Source organism: Cherax quadricarinatus, unplaced genomic scaffold, assembly GCF_038502225.1.
Source record: "Cherax quadricarinatus isolate ZL_2023a unplaced genomic scaffold, ASM3850222v1 Contig807, whole genome shotgun sequence".
NCBI classification, from domain to species: Eukaryota; Metazoa; Arthropoda; class Malacostraca; order Decapoda; family Parastacidae; genus Cherax; species Cherax quadricarinatus.
Genome location: NW_027195833.1, coordinates 48,151 through 67,154, shown reverse-complemented (window position 1 = coordinate 67,154; position 19,004 = coordinate 48,151). Strand labels below are relative to the sequence as shown.

Below are 19,004 nucleotides of genomic sequence, written 5' to 3'. Positions count from 1 at the left end.
AGACCCCTGGTTGTCTTCAAGACCCCTGGTTGTCTTCAAGACTCCTGGTTGTCTTCAAGACTCCTGGTTGTCTTCAAGACCCCTGGTTGTCTTCAAAGACCCCTGGTTGTCTTCAAGACCCCTGGTTGTCTTCAAGACCCCTGGTTGTCTTCAAGACCCCTGGTTGTCTTCAAGACCCCTGGTTGTCTTCAAGACCCCTGGTTGTCTTCAAAGACCCCTGGTTGTCTTCAAGACCCCTGGTTGTCTTCAAGACCCCTGGTTGTCTTCAAGACCCCTGGTTGTCTTCAAGACCCCTGGTTGTCTTCAAGACCCCTGGTTGTCTTCAACACCCCTGGTTGTCTTCAACACCCCTGGTTGTCTTCAAGACCCCTGGTTGTCTTCAAGACCCCTGGTTGTCTTCAAGACCCCTGGTTGTCTTCAAGACCCCTGGTTGTCTTCAAGATCCCTGGCTGTCTTCAAGACCCCTGGTTGTCTTCAAGACTCCTGGCTGTCTTCAAGACCCCTGGTTGTCTTCAAGACCCCTGGTTGTCTTCAAGACCCCTGGTTGTCTTCAAGATCCCTGGCTGTCTTCAAGACCCCTGGTTGTCTTCAAGACCCCTGGTTGTCTTCAAGACCCCTGGTTGTCTTCAAGACCCCTGGTTGTCTTCAAGACCCCTGGTTGTCTTCAAGACTCCTGGTTGTCTTCAAGACTCCTGGTTGTCTTCAAGACCCCTGGTTGTCTTCAAAGACCCCTGGTTGTCTTCAAGACCCCTGGTTGTCTTCAAGACCCCTGGTTGTCTTCAAGACCCCTGGTTGTCTTCAAGACCCCTGGTTGTCTTCAAGACCCCTGGTTGTCTTCAAGACCCCTGGTTGTCTTCAAGACCCCTGGTTGTCTTCAAGACTCCTGGTTGTCTTCAAGACCCCTGGTTGTCTTCAAGACCCCTGGTTGTCTTCAAGACCCCTGGTTGTCTTCAAGACCCCTGGTTGTCTTCAAGACCCCTGGTTGTCTTCAAGACCCCTGGTTGTCTTCAAGACCCCTGGTTGTCTTCAAGACTCCTGGTTGTCTTCAAGACCCCTGGTTGTCTTCAAGACCCCTGTTTGTCTTCAAGACCCCTGGTTGTCTTCAAGACTCCTGGTTGTCTTCAAGACCCCTGGTTGTCTTCAAGACCCCTGGTTGTCTTCAAGACCCCTGGTTTTCTTCAAGACCACTGGTTGTCTTCAAGACTCCTGGTTGTCTTCAAGACCCCTGGTTGTCTTCAAAACCCCTGGTTGTCTTCAAGACTCCTGGTTGTCTTCAAGACCCCTGGTTGTCGTCAAGACCCCTGGTTGTCTTCAAGACTCCTGGCTGTCTTCAAGACCCCTGGTTGTCTTCAAGACCCCTGGTTGTCTTCAAGACCCCTGGTTGTCTTCAAGACCCCTGGTTGTCTTCAAGACTCCTGGCTGTCTTCAAGACCCCTGGTTGTCTTCAAGACCCCTGGTTGTCTTCAAGACCCCTGGCTGTCTTCAAGACCCCTGGTTGTCTTCAAGACCCCTGGTTGTCTTCAAGACCCCTGGTTGTCTTCAACACCCCTGGTTGTCTTCAACACCCCTGGTTGTCTTCAACACCCCTGGTTGTCTTCAACACCCCTGGTTGTCTTCAAGACCCCTGGTTGTCTTCAACACCCCTGGTTGTCTTCAAGACCCCTGGGTGTCTTCAAGACCCCTGGTTGTCTTCAAGACCCCTGGGTGTCTTCAAAGACCCCTGGTTGTCTTCAAGACCCCTGGTTGTCTTCAACACCCCTGGTTGTCTTCAACACCCCTGGTTGTCTTCAACACCCCTGGTTGTCTTCAACACCCCTGGGTGTCTTCAAGACCCCTGGTTGTCTTCAAGACCCCTGGTTGTCTTCAAGACCCCTGGTTGTCTTCAAGACCCCTGGGTGTCTTCAAGACCCCTGGTTGTCTTCAAGACCCCTGGGTGTCTTCAAAGACCCCTGGTTGTCTTCAACACCCCTGGTTGTCTTCAAGACCCCTGGTTGTCTTCAACACCCCTGGTTGTCTTCAAGACCCCTGGGTGTCTTCAAGACCCCTGGTTGTCTTCAAGACCCCTGGGTGTCTTCAAGACCCCTGGTTGTCTTCAAGACCCCTGGTTGTCTTCAAGACCCCTGGTTGTCTTCAAGACCCCTGGCTGTCTTCAAGACCCCTGGTTGTCTTCAAGACCCCTGGTTGTCTTCAAGACCCCTGGCTGTCTTCAAGACCCCTGGTTGTCTTCAAGACCCCTGGTTGTCTTCAAGACCCCTGGTTGTCTTCAAGACCCCTGGCTGTCTTCAAGAGGGAGCTGGACAGACACATAAAGCCAGTACCTGACCAGCCAGGCTATGGTCCCTACGCTGATTTACGTGCGGTCAGCAGCAACAGCCTGGTTGATCAGGTCCTGAACCACCACCAGGCTTGGCCATGTACCGGGCCTGGTCATCGACCGGGCCGCGGGGGCGTTGACCTCTGGAACACCCTCCAGGTATATAGAAACCCACTCAACAGTGCACACACCCACTCCACCGTGTACACACCCACTCCACCGTGTACACACCCACTCCACCGTGTACACACCCACTCCACCGTGTACACACCCACTCCACCGTAGGTGTATACACGGTGGAGCGTGTACAATAACGCTAACATGGGAGGTTATTTAGGAATCCCTAACAGCTAGGAAAAGGGGAGGGGTGTAAATAGAATAGCCGTGAAAGGGCACAGCTATCAGCAATATCCTGTGTAGTGTATCCTGTCTAAGTCAGTGTCAAGTAAGCCAACAGGAAAGCCACTCGCATTCAACTATATATTAGTAAGACATCGCTTTGTCTAACAGTTATTGGTGTGTTAGGAGGTGTAACCCGGAAATAAGCCAGGTAGTGTGGCTTATTTAAAGTTTAGGGGGTTTATTCGTCCTCCCCCAGGATGCTACCCACAACATTCTGCTAATATCTAAGTGCCTACTTACTGCTAGGTGAACAGTGACTGGAGGTGTAAGATAACAAACACTCATGTACCTACTTACTGCTGGGTGAACAGTGACTGGAGGTGTAAGATAACAAACACTCATGTACCTACTTACTGCTGGGTGAACAGTGACTGGAGGTGTAAGATAACAAACACTCATGTACCTACTTACTGCTGGGTGAACAGTGACTGGAGGTGTAAGATAACAAACACTCATGTACCTACTTACTGCTGGGTGAACAGTGACTGGAGGTGTAAGATAACAAACACTCATGTACCTACTTACTGCTGGGTGAACAGTGACTGCAGGTGTAAGATAACAAACACTCATGTACCTACTTACTGCTGGGTGAACAGTGACTGCAGGTGTAAGGTAACTAACACCCAGGTACCTACTTACTGCTGGGTGAACAGTGACTGCAGGTGTAAGGTAACTAACACCCAGGTACCTACTTACTGCTGGGTGAACAGTGACAGCAGGTGTAAGGTAACTAACATCCAGGTACCTACTTACTGCTGGGTGAACAGTGACAGCAGGTGTAAGGTAACTAACATCCAGGTACCTACTTACTGCTGGGTGAACAGTGACTGCAGGTGTAAGGTAACTAACACCCAGGTACCTACTTACTGCTGGGTGAACAGTGACTGCAGGTGTAAGGTAACTAACACCCAAGTACCTACTTACTGCTGGGTGAACAGTGACTGCAGGTGTAAGGTAACTAACACCCAGGTACCTACTTACTGCTGGGTGAACAGTGACAGCAGGTGTAAGGTAACTAACATCCAGGTACCTACTTACTGCTAGGTGAACAGTGACTGCAGGTGTAAGGTAACTAACATCCAGGTACCTACTTACTGCTGGGTGAACAGTGACAGCAGGTGTAAGGTAACTAACATCCAGGTACCTACTTACTGCTGGGTGAACAGTGACAGCAGGTGTAAGGTAACTAACATCCAGGTACCTACTTACTGCTGGGTGAACAGTGACAGCAGGTGTAAGGTAACTAACATCCAGGTACCTACTTACTGCTGGGTGAAGAGTGACAGCAGGTGTAAGGTAACTAACATCCAGGTACCTACTTACTGCTGGGTGAACAGTGACTGCAGGTGTAAGGTAACTAACACCCAGGTACCTACTTACTGCTAGGTGAACAGTGACAGCAGGAGTAAGGTAACTAACATCCAGGTACCTACTTACTGCTAGGTGAACAGTGACAGCAGGAGTAAGGTAACTAACATCCAGGTACCTTCTTACTGCTGGGTGAACAGTGACAGCAGGAGTAAGGTAACTAACATCCAGGTACCTACTTACTGCTAGGTGAACAGTGACAGCAGGAGTAAGGTAACTAACATCCAGGTACCTTCTTACTGCTGGGTGAACAGTGACAGCAGGTGTAAGGTGACTAACACCCAGGTACCTACTTACTGCTAGGTGAACAGTGACAGGAGGTATAAGGTGACTAACACCCAGGTACCTACTTACTGCTCGGTGAACAGTGACAGCAGATATAAGGTAACTAACACCCAGGTACCTACTTACTGCTAGGTGAACAGTGAAATCAGGTGTAAGGTAACTAACACCCAGGTACCTACTTACTGCTGGGTGAACAGTGAAATCAGGTGTAAGGTAACTAACACCCAGGTACCTACTTACTGCTAGGTGAACAGTGACAGCAGGTGTAAGGTAACTAACACCCAGGTACCTACTTACTGCTAGGTGAACAGTGACAGCAGGTGCAAGGTAACTAACACCCAGGTACCTACTTACTGCTAGGTGAACAGTAACAGCAGGTGTAAGGTAACTAACACCCAGGTACCTACTTACTGCTAGGTGAACAGTGACTGGAGGTGTAAGGTAACTAACACCCAGGTACCTACTTACTGCTAAGTGAACAGTAACAGCAGGTGTAAGGTAACTAACACTCAGGTACCTACTTATTGCTAGGTGAACAGTGACAGCAGGTGTAAGGAAACTAACACCCAGGTACCTACTTACTGCTAGGTGAGCAGTAACAGCAGGTGTAAGGTAACTAACAGCCAGGTACCTACTTACTGCTAGGTGAACAGTGACAGCAGGTGTAAGGTAACTAACACCCAGGTACCTACTTACTGCTAGGTGAACAGCGACAGCAGGTGTAAGGTAACTAACAACCAGGTACCTACTTACTGCTAGGTGAACAGTAACAGCAGGTGTAAGGTAACTAACACCCAGGTACCTACTTACTTCTAGGTGAACAGTGACAGCAGGTGTAAGATAACTAACACCCATGTACCTACTTACTGCAAGGTGAACAGTGACAGCAGGTGTAAGGTAACTAACACCCAGGTACCTACTTAGTGCTGGGTGAACAGTGACAGCAGGTGTAAGATAACTAACACCCAGGTACCTACTTACTGCTAGGTGAACAGTGACAGCAGGTGTAAGGTAACTAACACCCAGGTACCTACTTACTGCTAGGTGAACAGTGACAGCAGGTGTAAGGTAACTAACACCCAGGTACCTACTTACTGCTAGGTGAACAGTGACAGCAGGTGTAAGGTAACTAACACCCAGGTACCTACTTACTGCTAGGTGAACAGTGACATCAGGTGTAACCTAACTAACACCCAGGTATCTACTTACTGCTAGGTGAAAAGTGACAGCCGGTGTAAGGTAACTAACACCAAGGTACCTACTTACTGCTAGGTGAACAGTGACAGCAGGTGTAAGGTAACTAACACCCAGGTACCTACTTACTCCTAGGTGAACAGCGACAGCAGGTGTAAGGTAACTAGCACCCAGGTAGCTAATTACTGCTAGGTGAACACTGACATCAGGTGTAATGTAGCCAACACCCAGGTGCCTACTTACTGCTGGGTGAACAGTGACAGCAGGTGTAAGATAACTAACACCCAGGTACCTACTTACTGCTAGGTGAACAGTGACAGCAGGTGTAAGGTAACTAAAACCCAGGTACCTAGTTACTGTTAGGTGAACACTTACAGCAGTTGTAAGGTAGCTAACACCCATGTACCTACTTACTGCCGAGTGAACAGTGACAGCAGGTGTAAGGTGACTAACACCCAGGTACCTGCTTACTGCTGAATGAACAGTGAGAGCAGGTGTAAGGTAACTAACACCCAGGTACCTACTTACTGCTAGGTGAACAGTGACAGCAGGTGTAAGTTAACTATCATCCAGGTACCTACTTACTGCTCTGTGAACAGTAACAGCAGGTGTAAGGTAACTAACACTCAGGTACCTACTTACTGCTAGGTGAAGAGTAACAGCAGGTGTAAGTTAACTAACACCCAGGTACCTACTTACTGCTAGGTGAACAGTGACAGCAGGTGTAAGGTAACTAACACCCAGGTACCTACATACTGCTGGGTGAACAGTGACAGCAGGTTTAAGGTAACTGACACTCAGGTACCTACTTACTGCTAGGTGAACAGTGACAGAAGGTGCAAGGTAACTAACATTCAGGTACCTACTTACTGCTAGGTGAACAGTGACAGCAGGTGTAAGGTAACTAACACTCAGGTACCTACTTACTGCTAGGTGAACAGTGACAGCAGGTCTAAGGTAACTAACACTTAGGTACCTACTTTCTGCTAGGTGAACAGTAACAGAAGGTGTAAGGTAACTAACACACAGGTACCTACTTACTGCTAGGTGAACAGCAACAGCAGGTGTAAGGTAACTAACACTTAGGTACCTACTTTCTGCTAGGTGAACAGTAACAGCAGGTGTAAGGTAACTAACACTCAGGTACCTACTTACTGCTAGGTGAACAGTAACAGCAGGTGTAAGGTAACTAACACCCAGGTACCTACTTACTGCTAGGTGAACAGTGACAGCAGGTGTAAGGTAACTAACACTCAGGTACCTACTTACTGTTAGGTAAACAATGACAGCAGGTGTAAGGTAACTAACACCCAGGTTCCTACTTACTTCTAGGTGAACAGTGACAGCAGGTGTAAGGTAACTAACACCCAGGTACCTACTTACTGCTAGGTGAACAGTAACAGCAGGTGTAAGGTAGCTAACCCGCAGGTACCTACTTACTGGAAGGTGAACAGTGACAGCAGGTGTAAGGTGACTAACACCCAGGTACCTACCTACTGCTGAGTGAACACTGTCAGCAGGTGTAAGGTGACTAACACCAAGGTACCTACTTACTGCTAGGTGAACTGTGACAGCAGGTGTAAGGTAACTAACACCCAGGTACCTACTTACTGCTGAGTGAACAGTGACAGCAGGTGTAAGGTGACTAACACCCAGGTACCTACTAACTGCTAGGTGAACAGTGACAGCAGGTGTAAGGTAACTAACACCCAGGTACCTACTTACTGCATGGTTGGTTAATGGGGTTTAAAGTCTATCTACTACACCAGGGTCACTAAGGCTGCATGGTTGGTTAATGGGGTTTAAAGTCTATCTACTACACGAGGGTCACTAAGGCTGCATGGTTGGTTAATGGGGTTTAAAGTCTATCTACTACACGAGGGTCACTAAGGCTGCATGGTTGGTTAATGTGGTTTAAAGTCTATCTACTACACGAGGGTCACTAAGGCTGCATGGTTAGTTAATGGGGTTTAAAATCTATCTACTACACGAGGGTCACTAACGCTGCATGGTTGGTTAATGGGGTTTAAAGTCTATCTACTACACGAGGGTCACTAAGGCTGCATGGTTGGTTAATGTGGTTTAAAGTCTATCTACTACACGAGGGTCACTAAGGCTGCATGGTTGGTTAATGGGGTTTAAAGTCTATCTACTACACGAGGGTCACTAAGGCTGCATGGTTAGTTAATGGGGTTTAAAATCTATCTACTACACGAGGGTCACTAAGACTGCATGGTTGGTTAATGGGGTTTAAAGTCTATCTACTACACGAGGGTCACTAAGGCTGCATGGTTGGTTAATGGGGTTTAAAGTCTATCTACTACACGAGGGTCACTAAGGCTGCATGGTTGGTTAATGGGGTTTAATGTCTATCTACTACATGAGGGTCACTAAGGCTGCATGGTTGGTTAATGGGGTTTAAAGTCTATCTACTACACGAGGGTCACTAAGGCTGCATGGTTGGTTAATGGGGTTTAAAGTCTATCTACTACACGAGGGTCACTAAGGCTGCATGGTTGGTTAATGGGGTTTAAAGTCTATCTACTACACGAGGGTCACTAAGGCTGCATGGTTGGTTAATGGGGTTTAGTGTCTGTCTACTACACCAGGGTCACTAAGGCTGCATGGTTGGTTAATGGGGTTTAAAGTCTATCTACTACACCAGGGTCACTAAGGCTGCATGGTTGGTTAATGAGGTTTAAAGTCTATCTACTACACCAGAGTCACTAAGGCTGCATGGTTGGTTAATGGGGTTTAAAGTCTATCTACTACACCAGGGTCACTAAGGCTGCATGGTTGGTTAATGGGGTTTAAAGTCTATCTACTACACGAGGGTCACTAAGACTGCATGGTTGGTTAATGGGGTTTAAAGTCTATCTACTACACGAGGGTCATTAAGGCTGCATGGTTGGTTAATGGGGTTTAAAATCTACTACACGAGGGTCACTAAGGCTGCATGGTTGGTTAATGGGGTTTAAAGTCTATCTACTACACGAGGGTCACTAAGGCTGCATGGTTGGTTAATGGGGTTTAAAGTCTATCTACTACACCAGGGTCACTAAGGCTGCATGGTTGGTTAATGGGGTTTAAAGTCTATCTACTACACCAGGGTCACTAAGGCTGCATGGTTGGTTAATGAGGTTTAAAGTCTATCTACTACACGAGGGTCACTAAGGCTGCATGGTTGGTTAATGAGGTTTAAAGTCTATCTACTACACCAGGGTCACTAAGGCTGCATGGTTGGTTAATGGGGTTTAATGTCTATCTACTACACCAGGGTCACTAAGGCTGCATGGTTGGTTAATGGGGTTTAAAGTCTATCTACTACACCAGGGTCACTAAGGCTGCATGGTTGGTTAATGGGGTTTAAAGTCTATCTACTACACGAGGGTCACTAAGGCTGCATGGTTGGTTAATGGGGTTTAAAGTCTATCTACTACACGAGGGTCACTAAGGCTGCATGGTTGGTTAATGGGGTTTAATGTCTATCTACTACACCAGGGTCACTAAGGCTGCATGGTTGGTTAATGGGGTTTAAAGTCTATCTACTACAAGAGGGTCACTAAGGCTGCATGGTTGGTTAATGGGGTTTAAAGTCTATCTACTACACGAGGGTCACTAAGGCTGCATGGTTGGTTAATGGGGTTTAATGTCTATCTACTACACCAGGGTCACTAAGGCTGCATGGTTGGTTAATGGGGTTTAAAGTCTATCTACTACACGAGGGTCACTAAGGCTGCATGGTTGGTTAATGTGGTTTAAAGTCTATCTACTACACGAGGGTCACTAAGGCTGCATGGTTGGTTAATGGGGTTTAATGTCTATCTACTACACCAGGGTCACTAAGGCTGCATGGTTGGTTAATGGGGTTTAAAGTCTATCTACTACACGAGGGTCACTAAGGCTGCATGGTTGGTTAATGTGGTTTAATGTCTATCTACTACACCAGGGTCACTAAGGCTGCATGGTTGGTTAATGTGGTTTAAAGTCTATCTACTACACGAGGGTCACTAAGGCTGCATGGTAGGTTAATGAGGTTTAATGTCTATCTACTACACGAGGGTCACTAAGGCTGCAGGTCACCTGGTCACCACCAGTCAAGAATACCGTAATACCTTCAACTGTGAGTAATATAAACTACCAGTGTATACACAGTGAGATATACACACTCCTCGGTGTATATACCCTTGTGTTAGCATAGGTTAATGGGGTTTAAACCCTATCTACCACTTAGCAGAGGGAATGTTTGAGGTACGAGTCCCTGACCAATCACTGTCAAACCTTGAAATACAGTTGTTTTTTCAGTGTATGTTATCTTGTGGTGAGTTTGGTGTATGATAACTACCAGAAGTCTCAGAGAAAAATACTTCTTATCTTGCTATCTGTGACCCTATTGTTATGTGCTAACTCTTGTGTTACCTTACTGATGACTACTGTTGTGAGTAACCTTCTTCAACACACACACACACACACACACACACACACACACACACACATACACACACACACACACACACACACACACACACACACATACACACACACATACACACACACATACACACACACATACACACACACATACACACACACATACACACACACATACACACACACATACACACACACATACATACACACATACACACATACATACACACACACATACACACACACACATATATATATATATATATATATATATATATATATATATATATATATATATATATATATATATATATATAATATATATATACAGGTATGTTAGGAAGTATTTCTTTAGCCTAGAGTAGTCATGCAGCGGAAAGAGTTGGACTGTGCAGTAGCAGAGGTAGAATCCTTTGCATAGCTTTAAGAAGAGGTATGATAAGGCTCTGGAAGCCAGGAGAAGCGGGGCCAGGAGCTGAGACTCGACCCCTGTAGCGTGTGTGAGTGCATATAGTGGGACGCTTGTTTGTGGAACATGTTAGGTATATAATACTGATATGTATTAATTCTTTATGTCTGACCTGACCTGACCTTACAGATGGCTTGGACTTGGATACGCTGGACCTGTCCGCCCTTGACAACTTGGACTACCTCTTCCCTGACCCGCCCACGCCGCCCACGCCCCTACACATGCCGCCCCTCATTGGCCCACTGGGTGGGCAGACAGAGGAGGGGATGGGCATGCTGGAGGAAGAGTCAGTCATGCCGGCGCTAGACGACCTCTCCTCCATGGTTGACTCCACGCCCATGGGTGACCCCACGCCCACACACACACCCGATCTCTCCCCCTGCAATGAATTCCTGCACATGGGGGAGCCACACATGACGAGGGTGAAGGAGGGTGGGTGTGGTGGTCACCCACCTACACTACAAGTGTTACATCACAGTGACCTCTCACTGGCTGCCCAAGACTTTACCCACTTCGATGTGTCTCTCCCGCTCCTCGATGTCTGCCCGCCGCCCTTCACCATCGATCTCCCAGCAGACATGACGTGGGCCCCAGCTCGCGGGGAGGACCTGGGGACCGGGGGAGGCTTGTTCTCCCAGTTACTGGAAGACGAGGTTGAAGAAACTCCCAAACTTGTTAATGTATTCCTCAGCGGCCATGACTATACCAACAAAATCGAAGACGTCCATCAACCGCCCTTAATTCACCCTTGTAGGCCTATGACCTCCCTTTTAGGGGGTCGCTTAGGGCCTCCTCTAAACCTTCCCCAGAGGGAGCAGCCCCAACCACCCCCACAGACACGACAGGAACCCCAGAGAGATGATGAACGTGTGTTTCAGTGTTCCTACGCCGGCTGTGGCAAGGTCTATGCTAAGTCTTCGCACCTGAAGGCTCACCTACGTCGTCACACAGGAGAGAAACCTTTCGTGTGCACCTGGCCAGCGTGCACCTGGAGGTTCTCACGCTCAGATGAGCTGGCCAGACACCGCAGGTCACATTCAGGGGTCAAGCCTTACCGCTGTCAAGTGTGTGACAAGAGATTCTCCAGGTCAGACCACCTGGCCAAGCATCACAAGGTAGGTATCTACACCCTACACTATGTATCTACAATGTTCACACTACCTGGCCAAGCATCACAAGGTAGGTATCTACACCCTACACTATGTATCTACAATGTTCACACTACCTGGCCAAGCATCACAAGGTAGGTATCTACACCCTACACTATGTATCTACAATGTTCACACTACCTGGCCAAGCATCACAAGGTAGGTATCTACACCCTACACTATGTATCTACACTGTTCACACTACCTGGCCAAGCATCACAAGGTAGGTATCTACACCCTACACTATGTATCTACAATGTTCACACTACCTGGCCAAGCATCACAAGGTAGGTATCTACACCCTACACTATGTATCTACACTGTTCACACTACCTGGCCAAGCATCACAAGGTAGGTATCTACACCCTACACTATGTATCTACAGTGTTCACACTACCTGGCCAAGCATCACAAGGTAGGTATCTACACCCTACACTATGTATCTACAATGTTCACACTACCTGGCCAAGCATCACAAGGTAGGTACCTACACCCTACACTATGTAACTACAATGTTCACACTACCTGGCCAAGCATCACAAGGTAGGTACCTACACCCTACACTATGTATCTACAATGTTCACACTACCTGGCCAAGCATCACAAGGTAGGTATCTACACCCTACACTATGTATCTACAATGTTCACACTACCTGGCCAAGCATCACAAGGTAGGTATCTACACCCTACACTATGTATCTACAATGTTCACACCACCTGGCCAAGCATCACAAGGTAGGTACCTACACCCTACACTATGTATCTACAATGTTCACACTACCTGGCCAAGCATCACAAGGTAGGTACCTACGCTATACACTGTGTTCAAACTACAGAAAATACCAATGGTGGCCCATGGGCCACCATTGGTATTTTCTGTTGCTGTCTTGCAACATTGCATAGCTCCTGATGACGCACGAGAGTTTGAAAGATCTGGAGCTATAGATTTCCATCCTCATATAACCTGCTTTGCATATATTATATATAATTATTGTCTTGGTTATTATAAGGTGTGTACCTTTCTAGCCTGGGGTTGACCTAAGCTCTTGGTCCGCAGGTACACCGCAGGGACCGAGTGCTGGCACTGTATGGTCCACCTACCAATGCACTTCCCGCCCGTCGCCCTAGACCAGCCCCTCCTCTATCCGCCCATGCCCGCCCACACTCACCCACGCCCACCCACATCACCCACCAGCCCATACCATCAGTGGTACACACCATTCAGTTCCGCAGTGCTCGACCCATAAGAGTCTGCCAGTGATTAAAACAATATGGCGGGCCAAGATGGCAGGCCAAGATGGCGGTCCAAGATTGCATTCTAAGATGGTGGGCGAAGATGGCGGGCCAAGATGGCAGTCCAAGATGGCGGGCCAAGATGGCAGTCCAAGATGGCGGTCCAAGATGGCGGTCCAAGATGGCGGTTCAAGATGGCGCCTCAAAGTGCTCCTTATTTTGAAGCTCATGCCTCGTATGTTGATATGTTTGTACTAAGGTAACCTCCATGAGACTGTATTAATTTTACTGGAGGTTGTCGTACAATTTATGCAGATTTTTGCTGCATATTGTGGTAATTCCGTCGCGGGAATGAACGCCTGAGACGGATTAGTAGATCTGTGACGTCACAAGTTACACGAACGATTAGCATTCATTGTTTCTTTATCGTTCGTGTGTGTGTGTGTGTGTGTGTGTGTGTGAAAAGTGACATGTAAATGTGACTTTATATTATTACAACATAAGAACAAAAAGGAAATATTAGTTTAGATAACGGTGATTTAAAAATTACATTATAAAATGAACAATTGGTTAATGAAGTTACTACAGATCAAAAATCTGATCAAATATGAATGTTTATCCTCTTAACAGCGAACAATATAATTGGCAAAGATAATAAATACAGTTATATTGTAAATAAAACCATGTTTTTGGATGGGAAATTAACGTTATTGGTGGCAATCTACAATTTTGAAAAAAAAAAAAGTTTTGTAAATATTCAGCAACAATAAGGAACAACTGTATATACGTTTTCTTTGAATTAAGTTTAATTTCAATAATGTCAAATAATTTTTTCAGTTTTGAAAGCAAAACTTCAGCAGCCGAGGCCAAAGATTCTCCTAAGTCGTGGCCAAGACACGCCTTGAGACATTGTGCAAGAACGATCACGTTCACAAAATTTTTATTGTTTTACACACACAAAAAAAAAAAATTGTCCAAATACACAAATTTCACATACAAAAAAAAACTAGTAATTCCCCCTCCTACACTATCACAATCATCGAAGAATAACACCAAATTAATAATTTTTGATCAGTTTGGAAAGCGATGTTTACAAACACCGCCGCCATGTTCTTCCAAAGTGTCCCAAGTAGCGCCTCTGTGACTTAAGTCCAGCCACTATTGTATATAAACATATAATTCGTAATTATAATTAATGTATTTTGTTGGTCACTCAGTATATATGAAAAAAAATTTGTATATATATATATATATATATATATATATATATATATATATATATATATATATTATATATATGTAAGGTTTACCTAGGACAAGTTAGGTTAGGTTAAATAAAGTTAGGTTAGATTAAGTTAGGTTAAGTTGTCGTCTCTTTGCCAATCTTAATTAATTACAATATTCCTTAACGGTAATACAGCGCCGTTGTATCTGTTGGTGAACAGTTAATAAAGCTACCAACTGTATGGTTAAACAGTCTGTTAACATTGGTTAAGTAAACATTCTGTTAACATTGGTTAAGTAGACAGTCTGTTAACATTGGTTAAGTAAACAGTCTGTTAACATTGGTTAAGTAAACAGTCTGTTAACATTGGTTAAGTAAACAGTCTGTTAACATTGGTTAAGTAAACAGTCTGTTAACATTGGTTAAGTAAACAGTCTGTTAAGATTGGTTAAGTAGATAGTTTGTTAACATTGGTTAAGTAAACAGTCTGTTAACATTGGTTAAGTAAACAGTCTGTTAACATTGGTTAAGTAAACAGTCTGTTAACATTGGTTAGGTAAACAGTCTGTTAACATTGGTTAAGTAAACAGTCTGTTAAGATTGGTTAAGTAGATAGTCTGTTAACATTGGTTAAGTAAACAGTCTGTTAAGATTGGTTAAGTAGATAGTTTGTTAACATTGGTTAAGTAAACAGTCAGTTAACATTGGTTAAGTAAACAGTCTGTTAACATTGGTTAAGTAAACAGTCTGTTAACATTGGTTAAGTAAACATTCTGTTAACATTGGTTAAGTAAACAGTCTGTTAACATTGGTTAAGTAAACAGTCTGTTAACATTGGTTAAGTAAACAGTCTGTTAACATTGGTTAAGTAAACATTCTGTTAACACTGGTTAAATGAAGAGTCTCTTAACATGTTAACATTTGTTAAGTAAACAGTCTGTTAAGATTGGTTAAGTAAACAGTGTGTTAACATTGGTTAAGTTAACAGTAAGTTAACACAACAGTACCCTCATAATGGTAATCTTCACTCTGGAAATTCCACCTTCATCTCAACAAGAAAACAATATATAACAAATGGTTTTAAAAACCGGTTTTCCAAACCATCCATCACAAAAGAATATAAACTGAACAGTACCTAATGAAGCCTCATGACGATCCAAAATTCTTCCCCCCAAAAAACCATTATTTTCCACTGATTATATCGTGTTTCCATTGTTAAGTTATATTTAGTGAGTCAAGAGCTGGATATAGATCTGATGTGATTATGAGAGCCACTCAGGTAACTCTGAGTGCTCACTCACCTGTTACTGTCTGACTTTAAGTTTATTGTACCATGTGTCTGGTAACTTGGATGATTGTACCAGGTTCTGTGATTGTGCCAGGTTCTGTGATTGTACCAGGTTCTGTGATTGTGCCAGGTTCTGTGATTGTGCCAGGTTCTATGATTGTGCCAGGTTCAGTGATTGTGCCAGGTTCTGTGATTGTGCCAGGTTCTTTGGAAGATTGTGCCAGGTTCTGTGGAAGATTGTACCAGGTTCTGTGATTGTGCCAGGTTCTTTGGAAGATTGTACCAGGTTCTGTGATTGTGCCAGGTTCTTTGGAAGATTGTACCAGGTTCTGTGATTGTGCCAGGTTCTGTGATTGTACCAGGTTCTGTGGAAGATTGTACCAGGTTCTGTGATTGTACCAGGTTCTTTGGAAGATTGTACCAGGTTCTGTGATTGTGCCAGGTTCTTTGGAAGATTGTGCCAGGTTCTGTGATTGTGCCAGGTTCTTTGGAAGATTGTACCAGGTTCTGTGATTGTGCCAGGTTCTATGATTGTGCCAGGTTCAGTGATTGTGCCAGGTTCTGTGATTGTGCCAGGTTCTTTGGAAGATTGTGCCAGGTTCTGTGGAAGATTGTACCAGGTTCTGTGATTGTACCAGGTTCTTTGGAAGATTGTGCCAGGTTCTGTGGAAGATTGTACCAGTTTCTGTGATTGTACCAGGTTCTTTGGAAGATTGTGCCAGGTTCTGTGATTGTGCCAGGTTCTGTGATTGTGCCAGGTTCTGTGGAAGATTGTACCAGGTTCTGTGATTGTACCAGGTTCTTTGGAAGATTGTACCAGGTTCTCTGGTTGTACCAGGTTCTGTGGAAGAGTGTACCAGGTTATGTGGAAGATTGTACCAGGTTTTGTGATTGTACCAGGTTCTGTGATTGAGCCAGGTTCTGTGGAAGATTGTACCAGGTTCTGTGGAAGATTGTACCAGGTTCTGTGGAAGATTGTACCAGGTTCTGTGATTGTGCCAGGTTCTGTGGAAGATTGTACCAGGTCCTCTGATTGTACCAGGTTCTTTGGAAGATTGTACCAGGTTCTGTGGAAGAGTGTACCAGGTTCTGTGATTGTACCAGGTTCTGTGGAAGATTGTACCAGGTTTTGTGATTGTACCAGGTTCTGTGGAAGATTATATCAGGTTCTGTGGAAGATTATACCAGGTTCTGTGATTGTACCAGGTTCTGTGATTGTACCAGGGTCTGTAATTGTACCAGGGTTATGTGGAACCTTATACCAGGGCTCATTGTACCTTGTTCATAGTTCATTGTAATGATTAAAACACATGTGTAACAGTTAGGTATCTTTATTGATGACATGTTTCACCTACACAGATTTCTTCAGTCCAATTCAAAGGCAATACAGTAGTAGAAATGAAAAGTATTTAAGGTGGTCAGTCCCTCAGCCTGGAGAACGGTTCAGCACCATGGTCTGGAACAAGGTGGTCAGTCCCTCAGCCTGGAGAACGATTCAGCACCATGGTCTGGAACAAGGTGGTCAGTCCCTCAGCCTGGAGAACGATTCAGCACCATGGTCTGGAACAAGGTGGTCAGTCCCTCAGCCTGGAGAACGGTTCAGCACCATGGTCTGGAACAAGGTGGTCAGTCCCTCAGCCTGGAGAACGATTCAGCTCCATGGTCTGGAAGAACGTGGTCAGTCCCTCAGCCTGGGGAACGGTTCAGCTCCATGGTCTGGAACAAGGTGGTCAGTCCCTCAGCCTGGAGAAGAGTTCAGCACCATGGTCTGGAATAAGGTGGTCAGTCCCTCAGCCTGGAGAACGGTTCAGCACCATGGTCTGGAACAAGGTGGTCAGTCCCTCAGCCTGGAGAACGGTTCAGCTCCATGGTCTGGAACAAGGTGGTCAGTCCCTCAGCCTGGAGAACGGTTCAGCTCCATGGTCTGGAACAAGGTGGTCAGTCCCTCAGCCTGGAGAAGAGTTCAGCACCATGGTCTGGAACAAGGTGGTCAGTCCCTCAGCCTGGAGAACAATTCAGCTCCATGGTCTGGAATAAGGTGGTCAGTCCCTCAGCCTGGAGAACAATTCAGCTCCATGGTCTGGAATAAGGTGGTCAGTCCCTCAGCCTGGAGAAGAGTTCAGCACCATGGTCTGGAATAAGGTGGTCAGTCCCTCAGCCTGGAGAACGGTTCAGCACCATGGTCTGGAACAAGGTGGTCAGTCCCTCAGCCTGGATAACGGTTCAGCGCCATGGTCTGGAACAAGGTGGTCAGTCCCTCAGCCTGGAGAACAATTCAGCTCCTTGGTCTGGAACAAGGTGGTCAGTCCCTCAGAATGGAGAACGGTTCAGCTCCATGGTCTGGAACAAGGTGGTCAGTCCCTCAGCCTGGAGAACAATTCAGCTCCTTGGTCTGGAACAAGGTGGTCAGTCCCTCAGCCTGGAGAACGGTTCAGCACCATGGTCTGGAACAAGGTGGTCAGTCCCTCAGCCTGGAGAACAATTCAGCTCCATGGTCTGGAACAAGGTGGTCAGCCCCTCAGCCTGGAGAACAATTCAGCTCCATGGTATGGAACAAGGTGGTCAGTCCCTCAGCCTGGAGAACGGTTCAGCTCCATGGTCTGAAACAAGGTGGTCAGTCCCTCAGCCTGGAGAACGGTTCAGCTCCATGGTCTGGAATAAGGTGGTCAGTCCCTCAGCCTGGAGAACAATTCAGCTCCATGGTCTGGAATAAGGTGGTCAGTCACTCAGCCTGGAGACGAGTTCAGCACAATGGTCTGGAATAAGGTGGTCAGTCCCTCAGCCTGGAGAACAATTCAGCTCCATGGTCTGGAATAAGGTGGTCAGTCCCTCAGCCTGGAGAAAAATTCAGCTCCATGGTCTGGAATAAGGTGGTCAGTCCCTCAGCCTGGAGAAGAGTTCAGCACCATGGTCTGGAATAAGGTGGTCAGTCCACCATCCTGGAGAACGGTTCAGCACCATGGTCTGGAACAAGGTGGTCAGTCCCTCAGCCTGGAGAACGGTTCAGCTCCATGGTCTGGAACAAGGTGGTCAGTCCCTCAGCCTGGAGAACGGTTCAGCTCCATGGTCTGGAACAAGGTGGTCATTCCCTCAGCCTGGAGAACGGTTCAGCACCATGGTCTGGAACAAGGTGGTCAGTCCCTCAGCCTGGAGAACAATTCAGCTCCATGGTCTGGAACAAGGTGGTCAGTCCCTCAGCCTGGAGAACAATTCAGCTCCATGGTATGGAACAAGGTGGTCAGTCCCTCAACCTGGAGAACGGTTCAGCTCCATGGTCTGGAACAAGGTGGTCAGTCCCTCAACCTGGAGAACGGTTCAGCTCCATGGTCTGGAATAAGGTGGTCAGTCCCTCAGCCTGGAGACGAGTTCAGCACAATGGTCTGGAATAAGGTGGTCAGTCCCTCAGCCTGGAGAACAATTCAGCTCCATGGTCTGGAATAAGGTGGTCAGTCCCTCAGCCTGGAGAAGAGTTCAGCACCATGGTCTGGAATAAGGTGGTCAGTCCACCATCCTGGAGAACGGTTCAGCACCATGGTCTGGAACAAGGTGGTCAGTCCCTCAGCCTGGAGAACGGTTCAGCTCCATGGTCTGGAACAAGGTGGTCAGTCCCTCAGCCTGGAGAACGGTTCAGCTCCATGGTCTGGAAC

General features: G+C 46.3%; 1 protein-coding gene across 1 annotated transcript in view; it reads left to right on the top strand.

The window, feature by feature from the left end:
* The window catches only part of LOC138851505 (uncharacterized), a 72,263-nt gene extending 58,388 nt beyond the window's left edge, over nucleotides 1-13,875 (top strand). The window contains exons 3-4 of the mRNA XM_070080698.1: nucleotides 10,593-11,578; nucleotides 12,669-13,875. Of these exons, the coding sequence (XP_069936799.1) occupies nucleotides 10,593-11,578; nucleotides 12,669-12,872 (1,190 nt within the window). The 3' untranslated portion in view covers nucleotides 12,873-13,875. The remainder of the gene's footprint in view (nucleotides 1-10,592; nucleotides 11,579-12,668) is intronic.
* Nucleotides 13,876-19,004: the final 5,129 nt, after the last annotated feature.